This window comes from Solanum stenotomum, chromosome 5, assembly GCF_019186545.1.
Source record: "Solanum stenotomum isolate F172 chromosome 5, ASM1918654v1, whole genome shotgun sequence".
Classification (NCBI taxonomy): domain Eukaryota; kingdom Viridiplantae; phylum Streptophyta; class Magnoliopsida; order Solanales; family Solanaceae; genus Solanum; species Solanum stenotomum.
Window position 1 is genome coordinate 53,753,908 of NC_064286.1, and position 19,901 is coordinate 53,773,808.

Sequence of the window (19,901 nt, forward strand, 5' to 3'; positions counted from 1 at the left end):
ATGAATACACTGTTGAGCATTCCCACATATTTCATTTTATCGTTACATGCCCCAGTAAGTGTTATAGGGAAGATGGAAAAACATAAGAGGGATTTCTTATGGGATAAAAAGGTCACTTGGTAAATTGTCACCACACCAAAGAGTTGGGGTGGGTTTGGGGATAAAGATCTTAGGGTCTTTAACAAGGCGCTACTTCGAAAGTGGCTATGGAGATTTGGGTTACAGGTGAATGCTTTTTGGGAAAGGGTTGATTGCGGAGACGTATGGGGTTTTGAAAGTAGGCGGAGGACTAAAATTGTTCTTTGAAGAGCTCAATGTGTGTATATATTTCAGAGTAGGTGATTGGAGTAAGGTGACTTGATGGGAATCTAGTTGGTGAGGGAACAACATCTTGATAATCACATTTTCTAACTTGTATATAGAATTTCTTACCAAAAAAAAATGTCAGTTCAACTGTTATGGAGTATACAAGGGGAGAAGTGCATTGGGATTTGTTTAGGAGAAATTTGCAAGACTGGAGTTTGAAGAATTAAAACTTGATTGATTTGCTTCAACAAAAAAGTACTATGGATAACCATGATGTATGGAGATGGGAGGTGGGCGGAAATTGCATTCTTTTAGTGAAGTCATATTATGAGACGCTTTTTCTGAAACTGGTATTATGAGAAGCTTTTAACTAGAGTGTGATTTTCCACATATATTGGTATTGATCCGTTGGGTACCAAAAAATGTGTTCTTTTCACTTTGCTAGCTTTGAGGAGAGTGATCTTATTGGTGGAAAATCTCAGGAAGAGGTTAATTAGTTGTATCAGTTGGTATTCATGTGCAATGAATCAGGAGAAGAAGTGCATCACTTTTTTATATTGTCAGGCAATTTCTTGTTTATGGTGGGAGATTTTAAGATGGTTTGGACTTGAGTGGATGCTGCCAAACACTTTGAAAAAGAAACAATGTTTAGTTGCGCATTTAGAAGAAGGAAAAGAAGACGCGGGGCATGGGATGTTGCCCCTCTAGTACTTATGTGGATCATATGGAGAGAGGAATATGAGAGCTTTTGAGGGAGTAGAGAAATACTTTGTACACTTGGGGAATACCCTATGTTCCCTTCTTTCTTTTTGGTGCAACCATAAGGTTCCTACATGTATAGATGATTGAGTGTTATTTGTAAAAAAAAAAACAGGTCTGCTTGTAAGGTTTTCTATTTTTTGGCTATACTTCTGGTATACGCGCAAGCTTTTACCCTTTCTTTAATGAAATTTATTACTTAATTAAAAAAACAAACTAAGGCCAACTAATTCATTGTCTAGTCAAGTGACCTCATGTAGAGGAGACTGAGGGTAATTTGTTTCTCGTGTGATGTTGGAGTACCTCTTTTTCTAGGGCAAGTAGCAATGAAACTGCTGAACCTTAACTGAAGATACTTTTAGGAGCTCAGGTAACTTTAGCTTGGTAACGAATAAGGAATTGAGCAGAATCACCTGGGTTCAATTGATATGCAGCCGTCCAAGTCTCTGTGGAGTAGATGTTGAGGTCGTGTTCTTAAATTAAATGTTGCTCAACCTTTTCCTGTCTCTATGAGTTAAATTTAATGCTGCACAGCCTTTTCCTGTCCAAGTCTCTTCTCTGTTGCGCTTTCATGCAGCCAATTCAATTTAACGCAGATCGGTCGTTATGTTTAAACTAGGTTTGGCTGGAACGGGGCAATCTTCAGTTCATATCTACTGCGTATTACTTTGCCTCCCCAAGCCCTTCTCTGTTGAGATTTCTTTTGATTAGCATTGCTGGTTTTTCTTTTGCATAAAATCAGGGGAACGCATGATGGATTATATGAATTTGGATGATAGATCAATTGGGATGTTTTGGGTTGTGTCCTACACAATGGCTCAGCCTGCTTGTGAAACTGTGATGAACTGGTTAACCTCCGCGGGGGTTACTGAGCATTTACCTGGACCAAATTTGCAGTCCAATGAGAGATTAATGGTGATGCGTGAAGTTAGCCCCCTGCCGATATCATTGTTATCGGGATTGTCCATAAATTTATGCTTGAAAGTGGCTTTTCAGATGGAAGAATCAATGTTTTCTGGACAGGTACTGATAAACTCATATGACAGTTCTTCTTTATGTAAAAAAAAGTTCTGTAAGCTGTACGCTGTGAGTTTTGAAAGTTGGAGGTCAATCTTGTCCCACTCTTTCTTATGGTTTTATTTTCTTGGGTCATGTTGTTTCGTGGATTGTTATACAGCTTTATTATCATACTAACTCTATTCTGACTGGAGCTAGCCAGCATTTTCCACCTTATTTTCTTTTGATGCTTCATTGCACCCGTTAAAAATGTTTAATATCATTCTCTCATTTCATTGCAGGCTGTGCCCAGCATTGCTATGGTTGAAACATACTGTAGGTTAATGCTCATTTCTCCCCATTCGTTGTTCCGTTCGCTTCTAACTGTAACTTCTCTTACCCCCTTCTAATATTCCTTTTTTGATATTTAAATCTCTGGCATGTCACGTATATTCGGTGGATTTACGTTCATTGTATTAACCTTCAGTAAGCAAAGAAACCTCCTGAGAATCGTGTGAAATATTGGAAAATAATATTATTGAATTGTGTATCTACATTATTACATTGAAAACCTATTATAGACACTACATTGGAATCCTTTTCCAACTAGGATTCCTATTCCTATTCTAAGTAACATTGTATATACTAATTCCTATTCTAACACTCCCCTCAAGTTGGTGCATACAAATCAAATGTACCTAGCTTGTTACAGATGTAATTAATACGAGGTCTGATCAGAAACTTGGTGAAGATATCTACAAGCTGATCATTTGACTTCACAAATTTCATAACAATATCACTGGAGAGTATCTATGTCACGCCCCGAAGCTACCTAAGACGCGGACACGAGACCTAGGATCACGAGTGACCCCAAGCTAACCCTGTTGGGATATCATAAGCATACTTAAAGATAACTGAATTAAGAAAGTACTGTGCGGAAGCTTAAATCATTATAAACTGAAATGATGGGGAATACCCATTACTAACTGAATAAATAATCCGTGAGTTCAATGACAATTGAAATATCAAACTCCAAAGCTAAAACTGAATCTAACTATGTTTGAAATAAAACCTCTAACTGACTAGAAATGCTGGGACATGCCCCAGCTAAATCTAGTAAAAATTGAAACTAAGACTGAAAGGAAAAGAGATAATCATGTCAATCTTCCTCGAAGAATGAAGACTCACCATTGATGCTGCTGAACTGGAGATCGGGAACCGATCTATGCATAATCTGAATGCTGAGGACCTGCACCTACATCACGAGAAGATGTAGCGCAGAGTATGCGTTAGTACTTATAAGGTACTGAGCATGTAGGATAGAATAAAGCTGAACAATATACATAACTGAACAAAGCATATAACTGAGCAATGGTATAAGATAAGCATGATACTATACTGAAAATACTGAACATGAACTAACTGAATGCAATGACCAAGTTTATAACATGTTGAGACTGAGATCTGAATGTAACTGATAATATGGTTAATGCAATAGAATCTGACTGTGGGAGCTACTAATAACCGATATAAAATCATATGAGCTAAATGTTGAGTCCGATGTACACGCCCCATAGAGAGGACCCAATATACCCTGTCGGAGGTATAGAGGCATGACTGACGTGATCACTAAACTGATGCCTACAGAGGGGACTTATAAACCTACGGGGGCACGTAGTTCTGGGACTTGAGGGTGACTGACCCTAGTCTAACTCGGTACAAGCCTCACTACTAGAAAACTGTAAATTACCTGGGAATTTTATTTGGGGATTATTTCCGCAGAAATTTCCTATGAATTTTCATGCGGAAATATGAAATTCCTAAATTCTAGACTTCTCTACATGCGAAAAATAATTTCCAAGAAAAATTGGTAGGTAACTTTGGCGCCATTTTTACAAAATTATTATCTGGGGAATTATTTAGGAAAAATACTTTGCAAGTACCATTTTCATAGGTAAATTCGCAAGTAATAAAAAAAAAAAATTTAGTATGTTTGCAAGAAATTCCTAGAAATACCTATTTGCATATTTAGCTAGAAATAATTACTTGAAAATTTATTTGCAAATAATTTTATACGTGTTATTACCTGGGGATTCATGTTCTACGAATTTTGTTGGGAATTTATTTCTTGAGGATTTTCTTGGGAATTTTTTTACTTGGAGAATTATTTGAGGATTTTATTGTTATGAATTTGGTTGAAGATTTTTAGAGGAATGCATACTTGAATTTTTTTAAATACAATTTAATTGGAAGAGTTTTCTTGGAATCTAAGGATTTTTTTTATTTGGAGTCTTCAAGAAATATTTTCTTTAAAATATATTTAACAAAATTGAAAGATATAAATCATTAAAATTATATGGCTAGTTATTTATCCAATAGAAAAATAACTATCATAAATATAATTAATTTTGATTTGATATTACTTTATATTAAATTTCGTATTATTGAATAAGTCAATCACTGTTTAAGTAGAGTAAAATTTAATTATATACATTATTAATGTGAATTTTAATGAACCCCTAGTTGATAGAATTATATTAAATGAAAAATAAATAAATTTTACCTATATATCCAATTTATATATTTTTTTCTTACAAGCATTAAATATGATATAATTTCTCTATAGTAAGTTATTAAATGTTATTTATTTGCAAATATATATTATTAAGTATGTTAAAATACAATTATTAAAAGATTAATTAAAATTATAAAACCACAAATACCTAATAAGATGTACTATCAATTATTGGTTATAACTTTCTTGTACTTTAATTTAACTTATAAATTTATTTATATTTTCAATTATTTATTCATAAGAACTTTGTATGTATAATTTTAATTTTGTCTACGTTTAATATGCTTAACTATGGATATTATCTCATAGAAAGTGTAAGCATAAAATTTCCATGATATGTTGGGTGGAAGTGATTTATTTTAAATATATAGTTTCACATTTTAAGAGTTATATCACATAAACTTTAGCCAACATTTAAGATATATTTTGTTATCTTATTGATATGACATGAACTTAGAGTACTTTTATATAATTTATGAATATCTAAATTGTACTTTTAATACTCGATTAATTTGATTTAATTTAGCTTTAACAGTTAATCAAATCTAAGAAAGGCATCAGAAATTGATGTAGTATCACTAATAATTTCTATACCACATCGAAGGAAGACATAACAAGATTAGCATTTATAATGTGTGGGCACCATGAAATTTCAAAGAGCAGCAATAAATGGGTGGGCACCATTAAATTCAACTGGGCTCTCTGGGTGGGGGAATTAAAATTGTGCTCAAGTGGTACGTGATGAATGGTATGAAAAATGCTAGATAAATGGGTGGGCAGAGATGGGTATGCAAGATAAACGGGTGGGCAGAGATGGGTATGCAAGATAAACGGGTGTGGGCAGTAGTAGGGTGAGTGGTGTGAGAGATATAACTGGGAATAATAATTATTAATATTATATACAAGAAATTTTTAAAAATTTATTAGAACTTTACGTGGATTTACTTGCGAATAAATTGGAAATTTTTTGGGATATTTTGATATTTTTTGCAAGAAAATTCGCAAGTAATTTACCTGCGAAATTTAAATCTCTAGGTAAATTATTTGGGGATTTTGAAATTCGCAGGAAATAATTACCTACAAAGGTTTTACCTTCGGATTTTTTTGATAGGGAAATCCGTAGGGAACATATTTTCCTGTGAATTTTCATTAATAATCCCCAGAAAAATTCCAATGTAATTCACATTTTTCTTGTAGTGCCTACTCCCAATTGAATATATGAAATTTATAGTATAACTGAAGTAAACTGGATAGCTCAATAATCTGACATGAAAATGCAACATTGTATATCTGATAATGAAACATTTGAAACTGATGCATGTATATCTGTTTATCTATCCTAGCTAATGTAATTCATGAACTAAACGAACTACATAACTAGGGTTCTGAGTTTATGCATGAATTTGGGCAAAAACGATACTACTACATGATAATCTGATTAGGAACATTAAAATTACTAATTCATAATAATTTACTGAAATTTTAGAAACCCTAGGTTTAGATAATATGGAGGGAATCAAGAATTTGATTTAAGTCTAGGGACCCAATGGGTGAAAGGAAGCCACTAGTGAAATCCCACATACCTGGTGACGAAATTCACGGAGAAATCTTTCGATTTTGGGGGCTGGAACTGAAGAAACTTTGCTGTGTTCTTGAACAAGGGCTGCTCGACTTTTCCTCTTGTTTTGCTCTAAGATTGATGAACTTTTGGTGAATGAGTTGTCTAAGGTAAGTTCTAATCAAGTTACTAGGTTAAACCTGACCAAAACTACGTAGTTTAGGGGTCCAACACATATGGAAAAGACCAAACGACCCCTGACTTAAAAGCTGTCGGGCCAACCAATGGACCGTGGATGGACCGACGGTCCGTTTTGGTCAGTCGTTGTTTGGCTTCAAAGACGGGATTTTGGGGGGTTTGAACCACGGCCTGGACCACAGACCGTGGTTTGACCAACGGTCTGTAGGTCCTGGCGTAGGTCTGGACTTAGAATAATTTTTCTGGGTTTTTTGGGGAGGGCTGCAGGTGGCCATCCACGGACCCTAACTACGGTCCGTGGGTCACCTTACGATCCATGGGTGGTGCCCGTCGATGGCATTTGCAACTTTTGAAATCTGCATTTTGGTCTGTGTAGGATACAGGGTGTTACATTATCTCCCCCTTGGGAATATTCATCCTCGAATGAAGACTACACTAGCTGAAGATGGAGGGAAAGAGCTGTTAACCCTACCACTAAATACTGAAAACTGATTTCTGATTGAACTAAGTTCCAAGAACATGCAAATACACTGAAAATGCAAAACTAACTGAAGGAACATGATACTAAGACTAAAACTACGCATCAATGACTGAAAAACTGGAGAGGAACTATTACTTCAAGCTGGAATGGAATCGGAAGGAAAAAGATGAGGATACTTGGCCTTCATGGCTGCTTCTGCTTCCCAAGTAGCTCCCTCTACGAACCGACTCCTCCACAAAACCTTAACTAAAGCGACTTTTTTTTTTCTCAACTTCGAACTTGACGATCAAGAATCTCAACTGGTACCTCTTCATAAGTGAGACTATCCTTCACAACTACACTTTCTAAAGGTACAATAGATGCCGAATCACTCACACACTTCTTCAACAACGAAATGTGAAAGACCGGATGTATTGCTGTTAGTTCTGTTGGCAACTCTAACTCACAAGCCACTTTACCAACTCTTTTCAAGTTCTTGTAAGGGCCTACATATCTAGGACTGAGCATCCCTTTCTTGCCAAATCTCATCACCCCCTTCATAGGTGACACTTTCAAGAAAGCTCAATCATCAATTTGGAACTCCAAGTCCCTTCTCCTTACATCTGCGTAGGAATTCTGGCAACTCTGGGCTGTCTTAAGTCTATCTCTAATGAGTTGAACTTTCTTCATAGCATCTTGAACCGAATCTGGCCCTATCAAGGCTGCTTCACCTACTTCAAACCAACCAACTGGAGATCTACATCTACGCCCATACAATGCCTCATAAAGGGCCATCTGAATACTGGAATGGTAGCTATTATTGTAGGCGAACTTTATAAGAGGAAGATGATCATCCCAACTACCCTTGAAATCGATCACACAAGCTCTCAACATGTCCTCGTATGTTGGAATGGTATGCTCTGCTTGACCATCCGTCTGTGGATGAAATGCTGTGCTAAGATTAACTTGAGTACCAAGACCTTTCTGAAATGACTTCGAGAAATGAGAGGTAAACTGAGGACCTCTATCTGAGATGATAGACAAAGGAACCTCATGCAACCTGACTATCTCATTAATGTAAAGCTTGGTGTAGTCCTCCGCCGAATCTGAAGTCTTAACAACCAAAAAGTGCGCAGACTTAGTAACTCTGTCAACTATCACCCAAATGGAGTCATGCTGTCTGTGAGTATGAGGTAAACTTGTAATGAAGTCCATGTTGATCACTTCCCACTTCCAAGTAGGAATGTTGATCTCTTGAGTCATACCTCCTGATTTCTGATGTTCTACCTCCTTCACTTGCTGGCAATTAGGACACTTAGCCACAAAATCTGCTATTTCCCTTTTCATACCATTCCACCAAAAGACTTCCCGCAGATCACGGTACATCTTAGTGGTGCGTGGATGAATATAATACCTGGAGTTATGGGCTTCTACAAGAATTTGCTGTCTCAACTCACCCACCTTAGGGACACATAATCGACCCTGATAGTGAAGCACACCATCTCTCCCTTGGGAGAAAACCTCAACTCTCTGCTGATGAACTGCATCCTTTAGTTGAAGCAATATAGGACCACTGTCTTGCTTTTCCTTAACCTCCGCTACCAATGAAGATTCTGACTGAACTGTTACACTACCATCTGATATGCTCATAAGGCGAACTCCCAAGCGAGCAAGCCTGTGAACATCCTTTGCTAGGTAGGCAACCTTTTACATATTGAAGGGCAACAATAATGTCACAACACTGCTTGAACCAGTCAAGAGGAGGAAGAGACTTTGGGAGGTACAAGAATAAACAAAAAAAGACTGTAAGGATGGAATCAGCTGATAGAGGTACGAGGAAGTTGGGGACTGGATGAGGGAGGGCAATTTTGAAGTGTGGGAAGAAAAAGGAGATTCACAAATGTAGACATATGAAATTCACAAATGCATAGCGTGCATGCAACACCAACATTACTCAATGGAGGTGCTTTTCCTTTGTATGATAGCTAAGTAGCTTTATAATGCAGTCTTACATCAAATGGGAAAGGATACTCTGAATCAGACTGTTATATAGACCTTCCTTGGGCTTTGTCACTTACCTGTAGGTAGCAACTTCCCTGTAGGGAACTCCCTTCACCATCGCTCTGCAAACTGTGAATTAGTCAATTTTAGTGCAGAATGGCGACAATATGTTTGGCCTTCGATTGCTTTATTTCTTGCATGTCTGTAGAAGCACTTAAGTTTTGTATTCTGTTGATTGGTGGGTTGTTCATTTTTTATGGTAAGTCAGTGCAACATTTTAGTGATCATTTCCTCTTGTCTCTTGCTAATTCAGATGAATTGTGGCTTCCCAGTATGTAGTGCTGCTAGAATTTCTGTCTATGCAGTTTTAATTTCTTGGTAGAAGAATTCGTTAGTCTAACTCGTGTTTTTGTTTGCACACTTTTCTACTGCAGTTCATTTTGTTTTGCTTTTGATGTAAACTTATATTTCAGCATCTGACATCGAGGAATCCCACCACATTGACCAAGCCAGGAAACACAATCTTGGTGTTTGAAATTCTTAACTATCGTTTCCTTTCACTCTACAGGTTAGTGAAGTTACTCATCTTGGGAATTTATCAGCTTCTTCTCTATTATCTGTCTTCTCTACTTATGTTTGCGAATGGTGTTCAATTTGGCTCTACTAAAGAAAAGCATTCACATTGCTACTTTTATGCTAGAACATCTGTGGTCTGTTTGATGTCTCTAGTGCTCATAACGTTACCATCTTTCTGAATCTCGTTAATTATTTGGATTCTGCTACTTGATTGTCTAAATAACTGATAATAAGTAAAGTGGTCTATAAACTTCTGCTTTTTTCTAGGTACCAAGGTAAGAGCAAGACATTGATGTATGATGTCACCAAAATGATTTCTACACTGAAGGGGAAACGCGGAGATCATCGCATTTTCAGATTGGCTGAGAACTTATGTATGAATCTGATTTTGTCGTTGAGAGACTTTTTCTTTGTGAAGAGGGAAGGGAAGGTGGGAATATTTCCTCCATCTGAACTTTTGTGGATGCACTGTATCTCCAATTATAACTTTTTCTTAACTATTAAATCCATATGCAGGGTCCAACTGAGTTTACTGAGACTTTAAATAGGATAACAATTGTTACTCTTGCAATCATAATTAAAACTCGTGGAATTGGAGAGTTTGAACAGTTACTGTACCTTCAAACAATGCTGGAACAAATCTTAGCAACTAGCCAGCATACCTGGTCTGAGAAAACTTTGCGCTATTTTCCTTCAATTTTACGTGATGCCTTGAGTGGGCGAATGGATAAAAGGGGCTTGGCAATCCAAGCATGGCAGCAGGTACATGATATAGTTCCTCTTCATACAAATTATCTGAAGATGTAAACCTTCTTATAAGTTATTTCTTAGGTCCATGTTTTCTGTGCTTTAAGGTAGGATATCCCATGATTAAGTTTGGTACACGGGATAAGATGGGATATCACAGGGCAAAGTTTGGGAATAGAATACTGTGTTTGGTTGATGGTTAAACTATCAACCAAACACAATATAAATCTACTCCCTAACTTAATCCTGGGATATCCTACCTTATCCCATCCAACTTGGTATTATTTTGTTCCACCTCCCAGCTGGGATAAATTAGTCCCAGGCAGAATAATTTTGTCCACAAACCGAACGACTCCTAAGAGTTTGCTTTATTTTCAAAGGTTTCCCCATGTCACTTTGGTAGATAAGGTCATGATGGATGCTAATTCATGAAATGGAAGGAAAACCAGAGTCAAGAAAAGTTTGCATTAAAGTAGAAAAAAGAAGAGAAGGGTGCTAAACTGCATTTCGATAGTCTTAAAAACAGTAGTAGAAAATACCCTTCGGGGTGACCCAGTGGTTTGGGCTTGGAACTTCCATGTTGGAGGTCTCAAGTTCGAAACCCCTTGCTAGCGAAAGCAAGGGGTTTACCTTCTGGGTTGAGCTCGTCGCACTGGGCTTGCCTAGTGTGGGTTACCTCATGTGGTTTGCAAGCTATTGCATAGGAGCGGGGTTTTTACCCTGTGTGCACCCAAATGGTAGCGACTGCGGTTTCCCTTGTCATAAAAAAAAAAAAAAACAGTAGTAGAAAATATGGCCCAAAAAGACGAAACGAAATATCTCATCATAGCTACATAATCTGTGTCTGTTAAAGTTGATATAGAATGATAAAGCTCATTCTTTGTATTAGCTGGTAACTTGCTACTTATTTTGCTCAAGTCTATCAAAATTTATTTCCATCAGAAATTACCTGTGCATCTCATGCAGGTGACATATTTAAATGTCAACTGTTTGCAGAAACACTACATATTTATTTGATACCCTCAAGACACATTTTTATCTGGACTTAAAGCTGAACAAATTAAGCAATTAGATTTTAGATGTGTGGCAATGTAAAATGGAAATCACTTAGGGGCTGTTTGGTTACGGTATAAGAGGCATGTTATTCATGTATAAAACATTGTATTAGTAATACTATGTTTGGTAAAAGTTTTTTATTAGGTTGAAAAGTCAACATGACTTATACTATGATTGGTTGATAAGTTCTAAAAATTGTATAAAAGTTATTTAAGTATTAATTTTATATGGTGTTTGGTTGCTTTTTTTGTACTCCTACATAATTACTACCTACATAACTTATGAGGGAATCTATGTATAAGTTATGCAGGATGGAAGGTGGAATAAGTTGTGTGGGTATTCATTATACATGTATTAAAATGATCAATTACACATTTATCCCTAATAATTTATTTTTAATTTTTTTTTATTGAAAACTTTACATAACTATTCTATTTTCCCAACTATTTTTGTTTCTTGTTTCTTTTTGTGTACAAACGACTTTTTATTTGTTTTCATTTAAAATCAAAATATAATATTTTATTAATATTGTGAATCGGAATGTATAATTTTGATAGTGCATATGCTAATTATATATTCGGATTATATATTACTAAATATATCCACATATTTAATTATCATGTATTAATTTTTTATTTAGAATGTGAATTTATATATAATTTATATATTTGGTATACTAAGAATGTACAAACAACACATGCAACATGTTGATAGAAATTTACATTATATAAAATAGGATAGTATAATGTACTTGAAATTTATTAATAGTATTTTATTTTTATAAGCTTTAAACATTCAAAAAAACAAAGAAAAAAAACACAGAATTCCTAGTTAAGTATAGAGAATATTCCTTTCTTTATTTTTCTTAAGGGAGAATTTTATACTATTTGCTTGCTTATTTATTTGTGAATAATATATATTAATTTATATTAAATTCAATAGTTAATAATTCATGGAATGCAATCTCTACATAACTAAATAATACCTACATAACTAATACTCACATAACTAATACCCACCTAACTAAACCCTGCATAACCAAACCTTGCATAACTAATACCTGCATAACTAATACCTACATAACTAATACCTACATAACTAAACCCTACATAACTAATACCTACATAACTAAACCCTACATAACTAATACCTGCATAACTAAACCTTGCATAACTAATACCTTGCATAACTAATACCTACATAACTAATACCTGCATAACTAAACCCCGCTAATATCTGCATAACTCTAACCAGTAACCAAACGGCCCCTTACCACATTAAGTGCCACTTAGAATCTTTCCATTCTCAAAACTGTCCATGACTAGAGAGTTAAATGGCAAAATTCTGAACAACCATTTAATTGTTTATTATGGAAATTGAAGTACTTATTAAATTTTTATCGTTGTAGTTACTTATTAATCATGAGAATAGCTCAAATTTGCATTTAGTGATACATTTCAGAAATCATGACTTCTATTTTCTGCACTCAACATTCAAAGCTTTAAATTGTTTAGTCACACTTGTTTCAGACTGTGGACTTGAAATGTTAGTATTGGTTATCAAACAGCTCTGAAGCTGTAATCTTAATGATCGAATCTGTTCTCAGCTGCTTATTGAGGATTCAAATCGCTATATTTGATGAGTGATCTCCGGAAGTAAAAAAGATTAAAAGAAGGAAACAAGTATGATTTAATTTGATGAGTGATCTCTGAAGTAAAAATGAATAAAGAAAGGAAAAGAGTATGGTTTTAGATGATATATTTGCATCATTAAACAGTTTAGATTTAGCCAAAAAGAGAGAGAGAGATAAAATTTTCCTGAATAGAGGCTTTGCAAATACTTGACAAGATGTTTCCAGGAATTTTCGCTCATGCTATTATTTTGAAAGCTCACAATTGACTTCTAGGTGTTCTATTTGCAGGCAGAAACAACTGTTATCAATCAATGCACACAGCTTCTTTCGCCCTCAGCTGATCCCTCATACGTTGTAACTTATATTAACCATAGTTTTCCTCAGCACCGCCAGTATCTTTGTGCTGGTGCGTGGATACTAATGCATGGGCATCCAGAAAATATTAACTGCACAAACCTTGTAAGGCTCAACTTTGTTTTCCCTTAAGTTATCAGAAGCTTATGAGTGCTGATCAACTTCTTTCTCATATGGAGATATCCTGAACTAAAACTACATCTTTCTCGTGATGGCATTCCTGCTAATAATTGGATACAGGGACGTGTTTTGAGAGAGTTTTCTCCTGAAGAGGTGACTGCAAATATTTATACAATGGTAGATGTCCTGCTTCATCATATTCACTTGGAACTACAGCGTGGACATCCCTTGCAGGTTTAATCATACTCCTTTGTTATTCATTCTCTGGACCTATCAGATTTTCATGGATGATCTACTCTCCTTGCCTTGCTTTTGCCTTATGTCGTCCCACACTTTTTATTCCTCAGGATCTTATGCTAAAAGCCTGTGGAAACCTTTCAGTTTTCATCTGGAACCATGAGCTTCTGCCTCCAGATATCCTACTGCTGGCACTTATTGACCGTGATGATGATCCACATGCTTTGCGCATTGTAGTATGTTCTCTATGATCTTTCTCAACTAGTTTCTTGTCTTTATTCATCTTAGTCAGTTGGTAACAGTGGTCTAAGCATATCATCCTCAATTCTTGTGTTGATGTTTTTACATTATTTGTTTATAGTATACTATTCTTTGACTTTTTCTCTGCTCTCAATTCTAAGTTTGTCTTCTGGGGAAATGGTATTTTATGTCATGCTTTGCTTTCTATTCTAGATTTGGGTTCGGTTTCATTCCTTTTGAATAAGAATTTATACTTTCATTCTTAAGCTATCATGTATGAGGACAAACTGGTAATACTAGCTTGCTTGAAGAAGATATCATCTTCTCTTTGGCTATGATTTCTTACTATCTAGTTCAGCTGATCAAACTGTGACACGTCTTGCAGAGTTACTATATTCCAATCAGCTTATTTTGGGCTATGAAAGTTTATATCCCACAATTAAGAACTGTGGAGAAGAACTAAATGAGGGGGGAGGGGGATCTCTGGTTCTGAATTTCAATGAAACAAAAGTATATTCATTCATTTACTAAAAATAAATAATTTCTGAAGAATTTGATTTGTATCAGATGCCAAGCTTATGGAATCTCATTTCTCTATATCATACATGATAATGCATAAAACCAGGCCTACCTGGTTTAATGGCTCAAAGATGTACAGCGTTCTGATCGCAGTGGGTCCATACTATTCGTGAGTGGTTCTTATTGCTGTTGACATCAACAGCTTGAGCTTTCTGCCCCACTAACATCATAGATTCCACCCATAGGTTAATGAATGTAGTAATTTTGCTAATTATTTTAAGTCTTAACTCAACACTATTGTTTCTCCTAATGATTGGCATCTGTCTTTCCTTTTATAGAAAGGGAAAATCTAATCCAGTTGCATGGTTCATGCTACAGTGGTAGAACAACTACAAATTATCGTCTGACCTATTGAAACAAGTTATCTTCTATCTTCTCCTTTCTGAGTATGATAGAAAGACGAATACTATGGAATGAGAACAAAAGGAATGGCGTTACAGTATCCAGAGAGTGATATTGTACTTCTGCAGAGAATTGCTGTGTCAATATCGGTTTCTCCTTCATTATGCCGTGAATAAGAGAAATTCACTTGAGTTATGATCCAAAAAATGAAAAAAAGAAGAGTGAAAAAATCTCAAGTGTTATAGAGTGAAGATATTATCTATGCTAGCCGGCAAAACAGTGATTGCACTCATAGTAAGAACAGAAACAATAGTTTATTTATGCTCAGTTGGCATAACATTTCTGTTTGCAGTTTCCCATGGGATGTTCTGCTTCCTGTATATGCGGTCATTCTAATTATGAACCTCACCATGATTGTAAGAGCTTTTCATTCACATTAAGAATGCTCTTAGAATCCCGTATATTCTAGAATATTCTAAGATCATGTAAATGTAGTATAGCTTGATTTACTCCTGTAATTATGTTTTTAATTCTATTTCCCTTCTTAGAACACATACACTTTTCTATTTGAACTCCAATGGCTTGAGGGAATAAACAAGCTTTGCTCTCTCTCAATTTCTCTTTCCTTCTCACAGTGATCACTTTCCAGTAAGTGTTGTAGTTATTTGCAATTTATTGGAATAGTGACTTATTTTGTTAAAATTCCAAACAGATTAGCTTACTTGACAGTAAGGAGCTCCAACAAAGAGTGAAACTTTATCTCCTAAATCGTGGCTCGCCTGAGCATTGGCTTTCGTCTGGACCTTTCAAGCGTGTGGAATTGCAGAAAGCTCTTGGAAATTATCTGTCATGGAAGGAGAGGTAACAAAATGAACATTTTTTGTTCTTTACTGTTTTCTTTTGTTTGGTTGTTTGAAATGCTTTTACTTCAGCTGAAGGTCTATCGGAAACAATCTCTTTACCTCCCAAGGTAGGGGTAAGGTCTGTGTAAACTCTAACCTCCCCAGACCCCACTTATGGTATTACACTGGGTATGTTGGTTGTTGTTGTGTAACATCTTGGACATTATCATGTGCAATAAAAAAGTTCCTTATTATTGGTGAATGTTGAGATTTCAACTGGCAGACCAAGTATCTCTTTGGTTATGTCCAATGTTTATTCATAGCTTCTATTACCATTGTTATACTAACATTTATTTTATGTAAAAGTGAGTAAATAAATACATCCATGTTTGACTTGATACAACTTTAATTGAATCAAAATGAACTTTTTAGCTCACATTCAGTTATCCAATGTTTTAACATCAGGATAAAAGTTTTACATTTACTTGTTCAAATGTATTTCTGATACTGGATCAGACAGATTTATATGATTCTCCTGATCGAATTAAATGAGATTCAACTTCATCTGTTTGATGTATTAGAATTGCATTTAGATACCCAAGAGAATAACCTACTTTCTTGTCTGAATTTACATGGAGATGGTGCTTTTTTACTTGTGTGTAAAAGGCGCTGGAAAATTTTTAGTGACACTTTTAGTGTCATCCTTGGAAGTTTTCTGAGGCTCTGGCTAACTTGGTTGACTAGTACAACTAAACCCACTTGGCATTTATCTTGGAGAATCAATCCAATTAAACACAATTTGCTGCAACATACGTCTTTTGAGCTCTGATCATTGGAAAATGCATGAAAATTCCTCTAGTTATGTTTACTTGAGTTATGTTTAAATTTACTCACATGCTTATTGTTACCACTTCCCTTAAATATGTGATCACTTTTCTATCAAGTCCTGGAATAACATTATCACACACATTTACACCCAAGGGGAGTAGCAAGCTCCAAATTCTTTCAAAATTCCTTAGTGTCAGAGGTTTGGCATACACGTTGGGTAAATATATTAGTTTCACTACCGTTTGACCATGTGGCTTCTCGCACAACTTAAGCTTTTAGATGAGATAATCACACACTTCAACAACCATGTTGAAGATAATAAATAAGTAAATAAAGTGTCTCTTTAACAACTTAAGCTTTTAGACAGATGGTCACACATTTTTTTTTTCTTGAAACGGGTAACTTGTATTCCTCAGCATTAAGGGCTCTGCTGGCCACCTCCAAAAAGTATTAGCAAAGAAGAGGAAAAAAAGAAATAAAAAGAAACAGAAATACTTACAAAGAACCTACGAAATCTACTAAATGGATTTCCTCTTCTATATTATGTTCTTTACACAAAAAACCTAAGGAAGTAATTACTTACCATTTACATCTCACTGATTTTGCTATCCGGATGCATACTTATAGAATAAAGTCCAGGAAACAAACTTTGAAGAGATCCTTGACCAATCCAGTCTTCTTTCCAGAATAAAACCTTATCCCCCCTCCCAATTTTAACTTTTGTATTAACTTCTAGAGTCGGCCAAAAGCTTCTGATAGTCCTCCAAAATCCCACTCCATAAGTGGTTGTTACTTCATCTGAACACCATTCCCCTTCTTGGCATTTTGATCCGACCAGGTGCCTTCACACATTTTGATCCCTTCTAACACCTCTTCCTCTTCAAACCTTCTTGTAAGCCATTGTTTCTCCTCCATAGTAATAGTTTGAACATCAAAAATATTCAAATCTGGACGCCAACTTTCAGATTCTTTGTAAAGATTTTGATAGAAATCCACAATGGACCTCTTAATCTCCATAGAATCCGAGGACATTACCCCATCGATCATCAAAGAATCTATAGTGTTGATTCTCTTACGCGCAGTGGCCATTCTGTGGAAATACTTTGTGTTCTTGTCACCCTCTTTGATCCACTGAATTCTGGATCTTTGTCTCCAATGGATTTCTTCATTTCTAGCCGTTTCTTCATACTCCATGGCCCATTGTGCTTTCATCATTAACTCATCATCAGTAAGAGGTCTGGCCTCTTGTATGATTTCCAAACTTCCAATTTGCTCTAGAAGTTGATCCTTTCTTGCCCTCCAGTTACCTTTATTCTCTTTGCTCCATTCTTTGAGTTTTACTTTCACAAGACTCAATTTTGTTGCTAACTTAAAGTCTGCTCTTCCTGTCACATTAAAAGAATTCCACCAGTCTTGTACTTTGGATTTGAACCCCTCCACATTCAACCACCATTTTTCGAACTTGAAACATGATCTCTTGAAGAGCTCATCCCCACATGACAACAAAATTGGGTTATGGTCAGAACCTAGACTAGGCAAGGAACTCTGTCTGATTTGATTAAACAATTTGTCCCAAGGAAACGAATACATGAATCTGTCAATCCTTGATGCATTTCTATGATTTGACCCTCCTCTCCAAGTGTAAGATCCCCCAAATAAAGGGGGGTCTACTAGCTCTAGTTCATTGATACAGCTAGAGAAGTCTGTCATTGAACCTGAAAGTCTGGTACAATTTGTCTTTTCTGAAGGAAATCTGGTAGTGTTGAAATCTCCACAAACCACCCAAGGTCCTTCACAAAAGCTCTTCATTGCACCTAATTCTTCCCATAACTCATTCCTTTCATTTCTATCACATGAAGCATATACTGCTGTAAGAATTCAAGTGAGATCTACATTAATACCACTCAACTTGCAAGTGATCATCTGATTTCCACTCTCCACCATCTCCCCCTTCCAAGACCTTTTATCCCACATAATAATTATACCCCCTTTACTACCTAATGCCTCCATCCAAATTCCCCCCATCCATCTATTACCCCCTAACTGTTGAATATGATCTCTCACTGCTCCCTTTAATTTTGTCTCCACCAAAACTATTATATCTGCTGCCCCTTGTTGTAATCTGCTCCTCACCAAATTTCTCTTATCCTCCATGTTAAGTCCCCTCACATTCCGTGATAGGATATTGAGCTTTATTATAATTGGGTGATTAGTTTCCTCCCCCTGCTTTTTGATTCAGTCCTTGGCTCCCCTTCTTTGAATTTAACATAGAAAAATAAGTTTCTCAGTTCCTTAGGAACTCCCTGTTTTTCCCCCTTTTCCGTCAAAATCAAAACAGAATTCTCTTCTTTATTCCTCTTCTGGTCAATTTTTAGGAATAGCACATTGGCTTCCTCTATGCATCCTTCAAAAGCAGCTCCAAATTCTTGACTGAGCCTAAGAATATTGCTTTGTACCCAGTGATTTGCCCTCTCATCTGCTTCTTTACTACACCCAGAAGCATCGCAATTAATAGGAGTTGGCTACCCCAGTTGAACAATTTGTTGCATGTTTCCCTGTTCTTCACTATCACTAATTTTATGATCTCTTCCCCCATTGTTGTTATTGTGAGAAATATAGGAAAAGAACATTATTGAATTGTTGTTATTGTCTACTTTATTATATTGAAACCCTATTTATAGACCCTAGAATACAATCATTTACCAAGTAGGATACTATTTAGTNAAGAATATTGCTTTGTACCCAGTGATTTGCCCTCTCATCTGCTTCTTTACTACACCCAGAAGCATCGCAATTAATAGGAGTTGGCTACCCCAGTTGAACAATTTGTTGCATGTTTCCCTGTTCTTCACTATCACTAATTTTATGATCTCTTCCCCCATTGTTGTTATCTAATATTTCTGCATGCTTTTGTTCTTCTCTTACTTCAATTTTTTTCCCAAAAGACCCTCTTGCTTCACATTGGGCTGCTTTCTCCATGTATTTTATTAAAGATCAGTTGTCCAGCTCTATCTGGGCTTATATTTCTTTTCTGGGGCATAGTACTCTTGGGCCTGGACAAGAGACCCAATGAGTCATGCTCAAGTCACATGTCTCATTAAACCTTTCCCCTCCAGCTGTCTTTCCCTTACAACCCACATGTTGTTTCTGACTAGAATCCCTTAATTGATGGAATTCTAGTACAGAATTACAACTTGCACTTTGGATTATCCCCTGGGTAAAACATTGTACTGGATTCAGCCTTGTTTCTTCTCCATTGGTGCCATCACCTAATTCCGGTGCTATTTCAAACCTGGGTTTGCACTCAACCCATATCGGAAAGTGGTAAGTAATTCCGTTACATTCTATGGAGACCTCCTTGGGTATTTTCCTACCATCGTTGGCCACCAGAATCCTTGCCCACTTAATGTGATTTTTTAGCTCTGATTCTTCCTCAGTTGCAATCCATCCTCCACTAACTTCTCCAATTTCTTGAAAGACTTTCTGAGACCACA

General features: G+C 36.1%; 1 protein-coding gene across 2 annotated transcripts in view; it reads left to right on the forward strand.

Moving 5' to 3' along the window:
• The window catches only part of LOC125866417 (mediator of RNA polymerase II transcription subunit 23), a 70,629-nt gene that overhangs the window by 20,017 nt on the left and 30,711 nt on the right, over positions 1-19,901 (forward strand). For both annotated transcript variants that reach the window (XM_049546810.1, XM_049546809.1), the window contains exons 8-16: positions 1,808-2,088; positions 2,364-2,447; positions 9,327-9,421; positions 9,697-9,859; positions 9,946-10,191; positions 13,154-13,324; positions 13,460-13,573; positions 13,687-13,812; positions 15,450-15,598. In XM_049546810.1, coding sequence (XP_049402767.1) covers positions 1,808-2,088; positions 2,364-2,447; positions 9,327-9,421; positions 9,697-9,859; positions 9,946-10,191; positions 13,154-13,324; positions 13,460-13,573; positions 13,687-13,812; positions 15,450-15,598 — 1,429 coding nt within the window. The remainder of the gene's footprint in view (positions 1-1,807; positions 2,089-2,363; positions 2,448-9,326; positions 9,422-9,696; positions 9,860-9,945; positions 10,192-13,153; positions 13,325-13,459; positions 13,574-13,686; positions 13,813-15,449; positions 15,599-19,901) is intronic.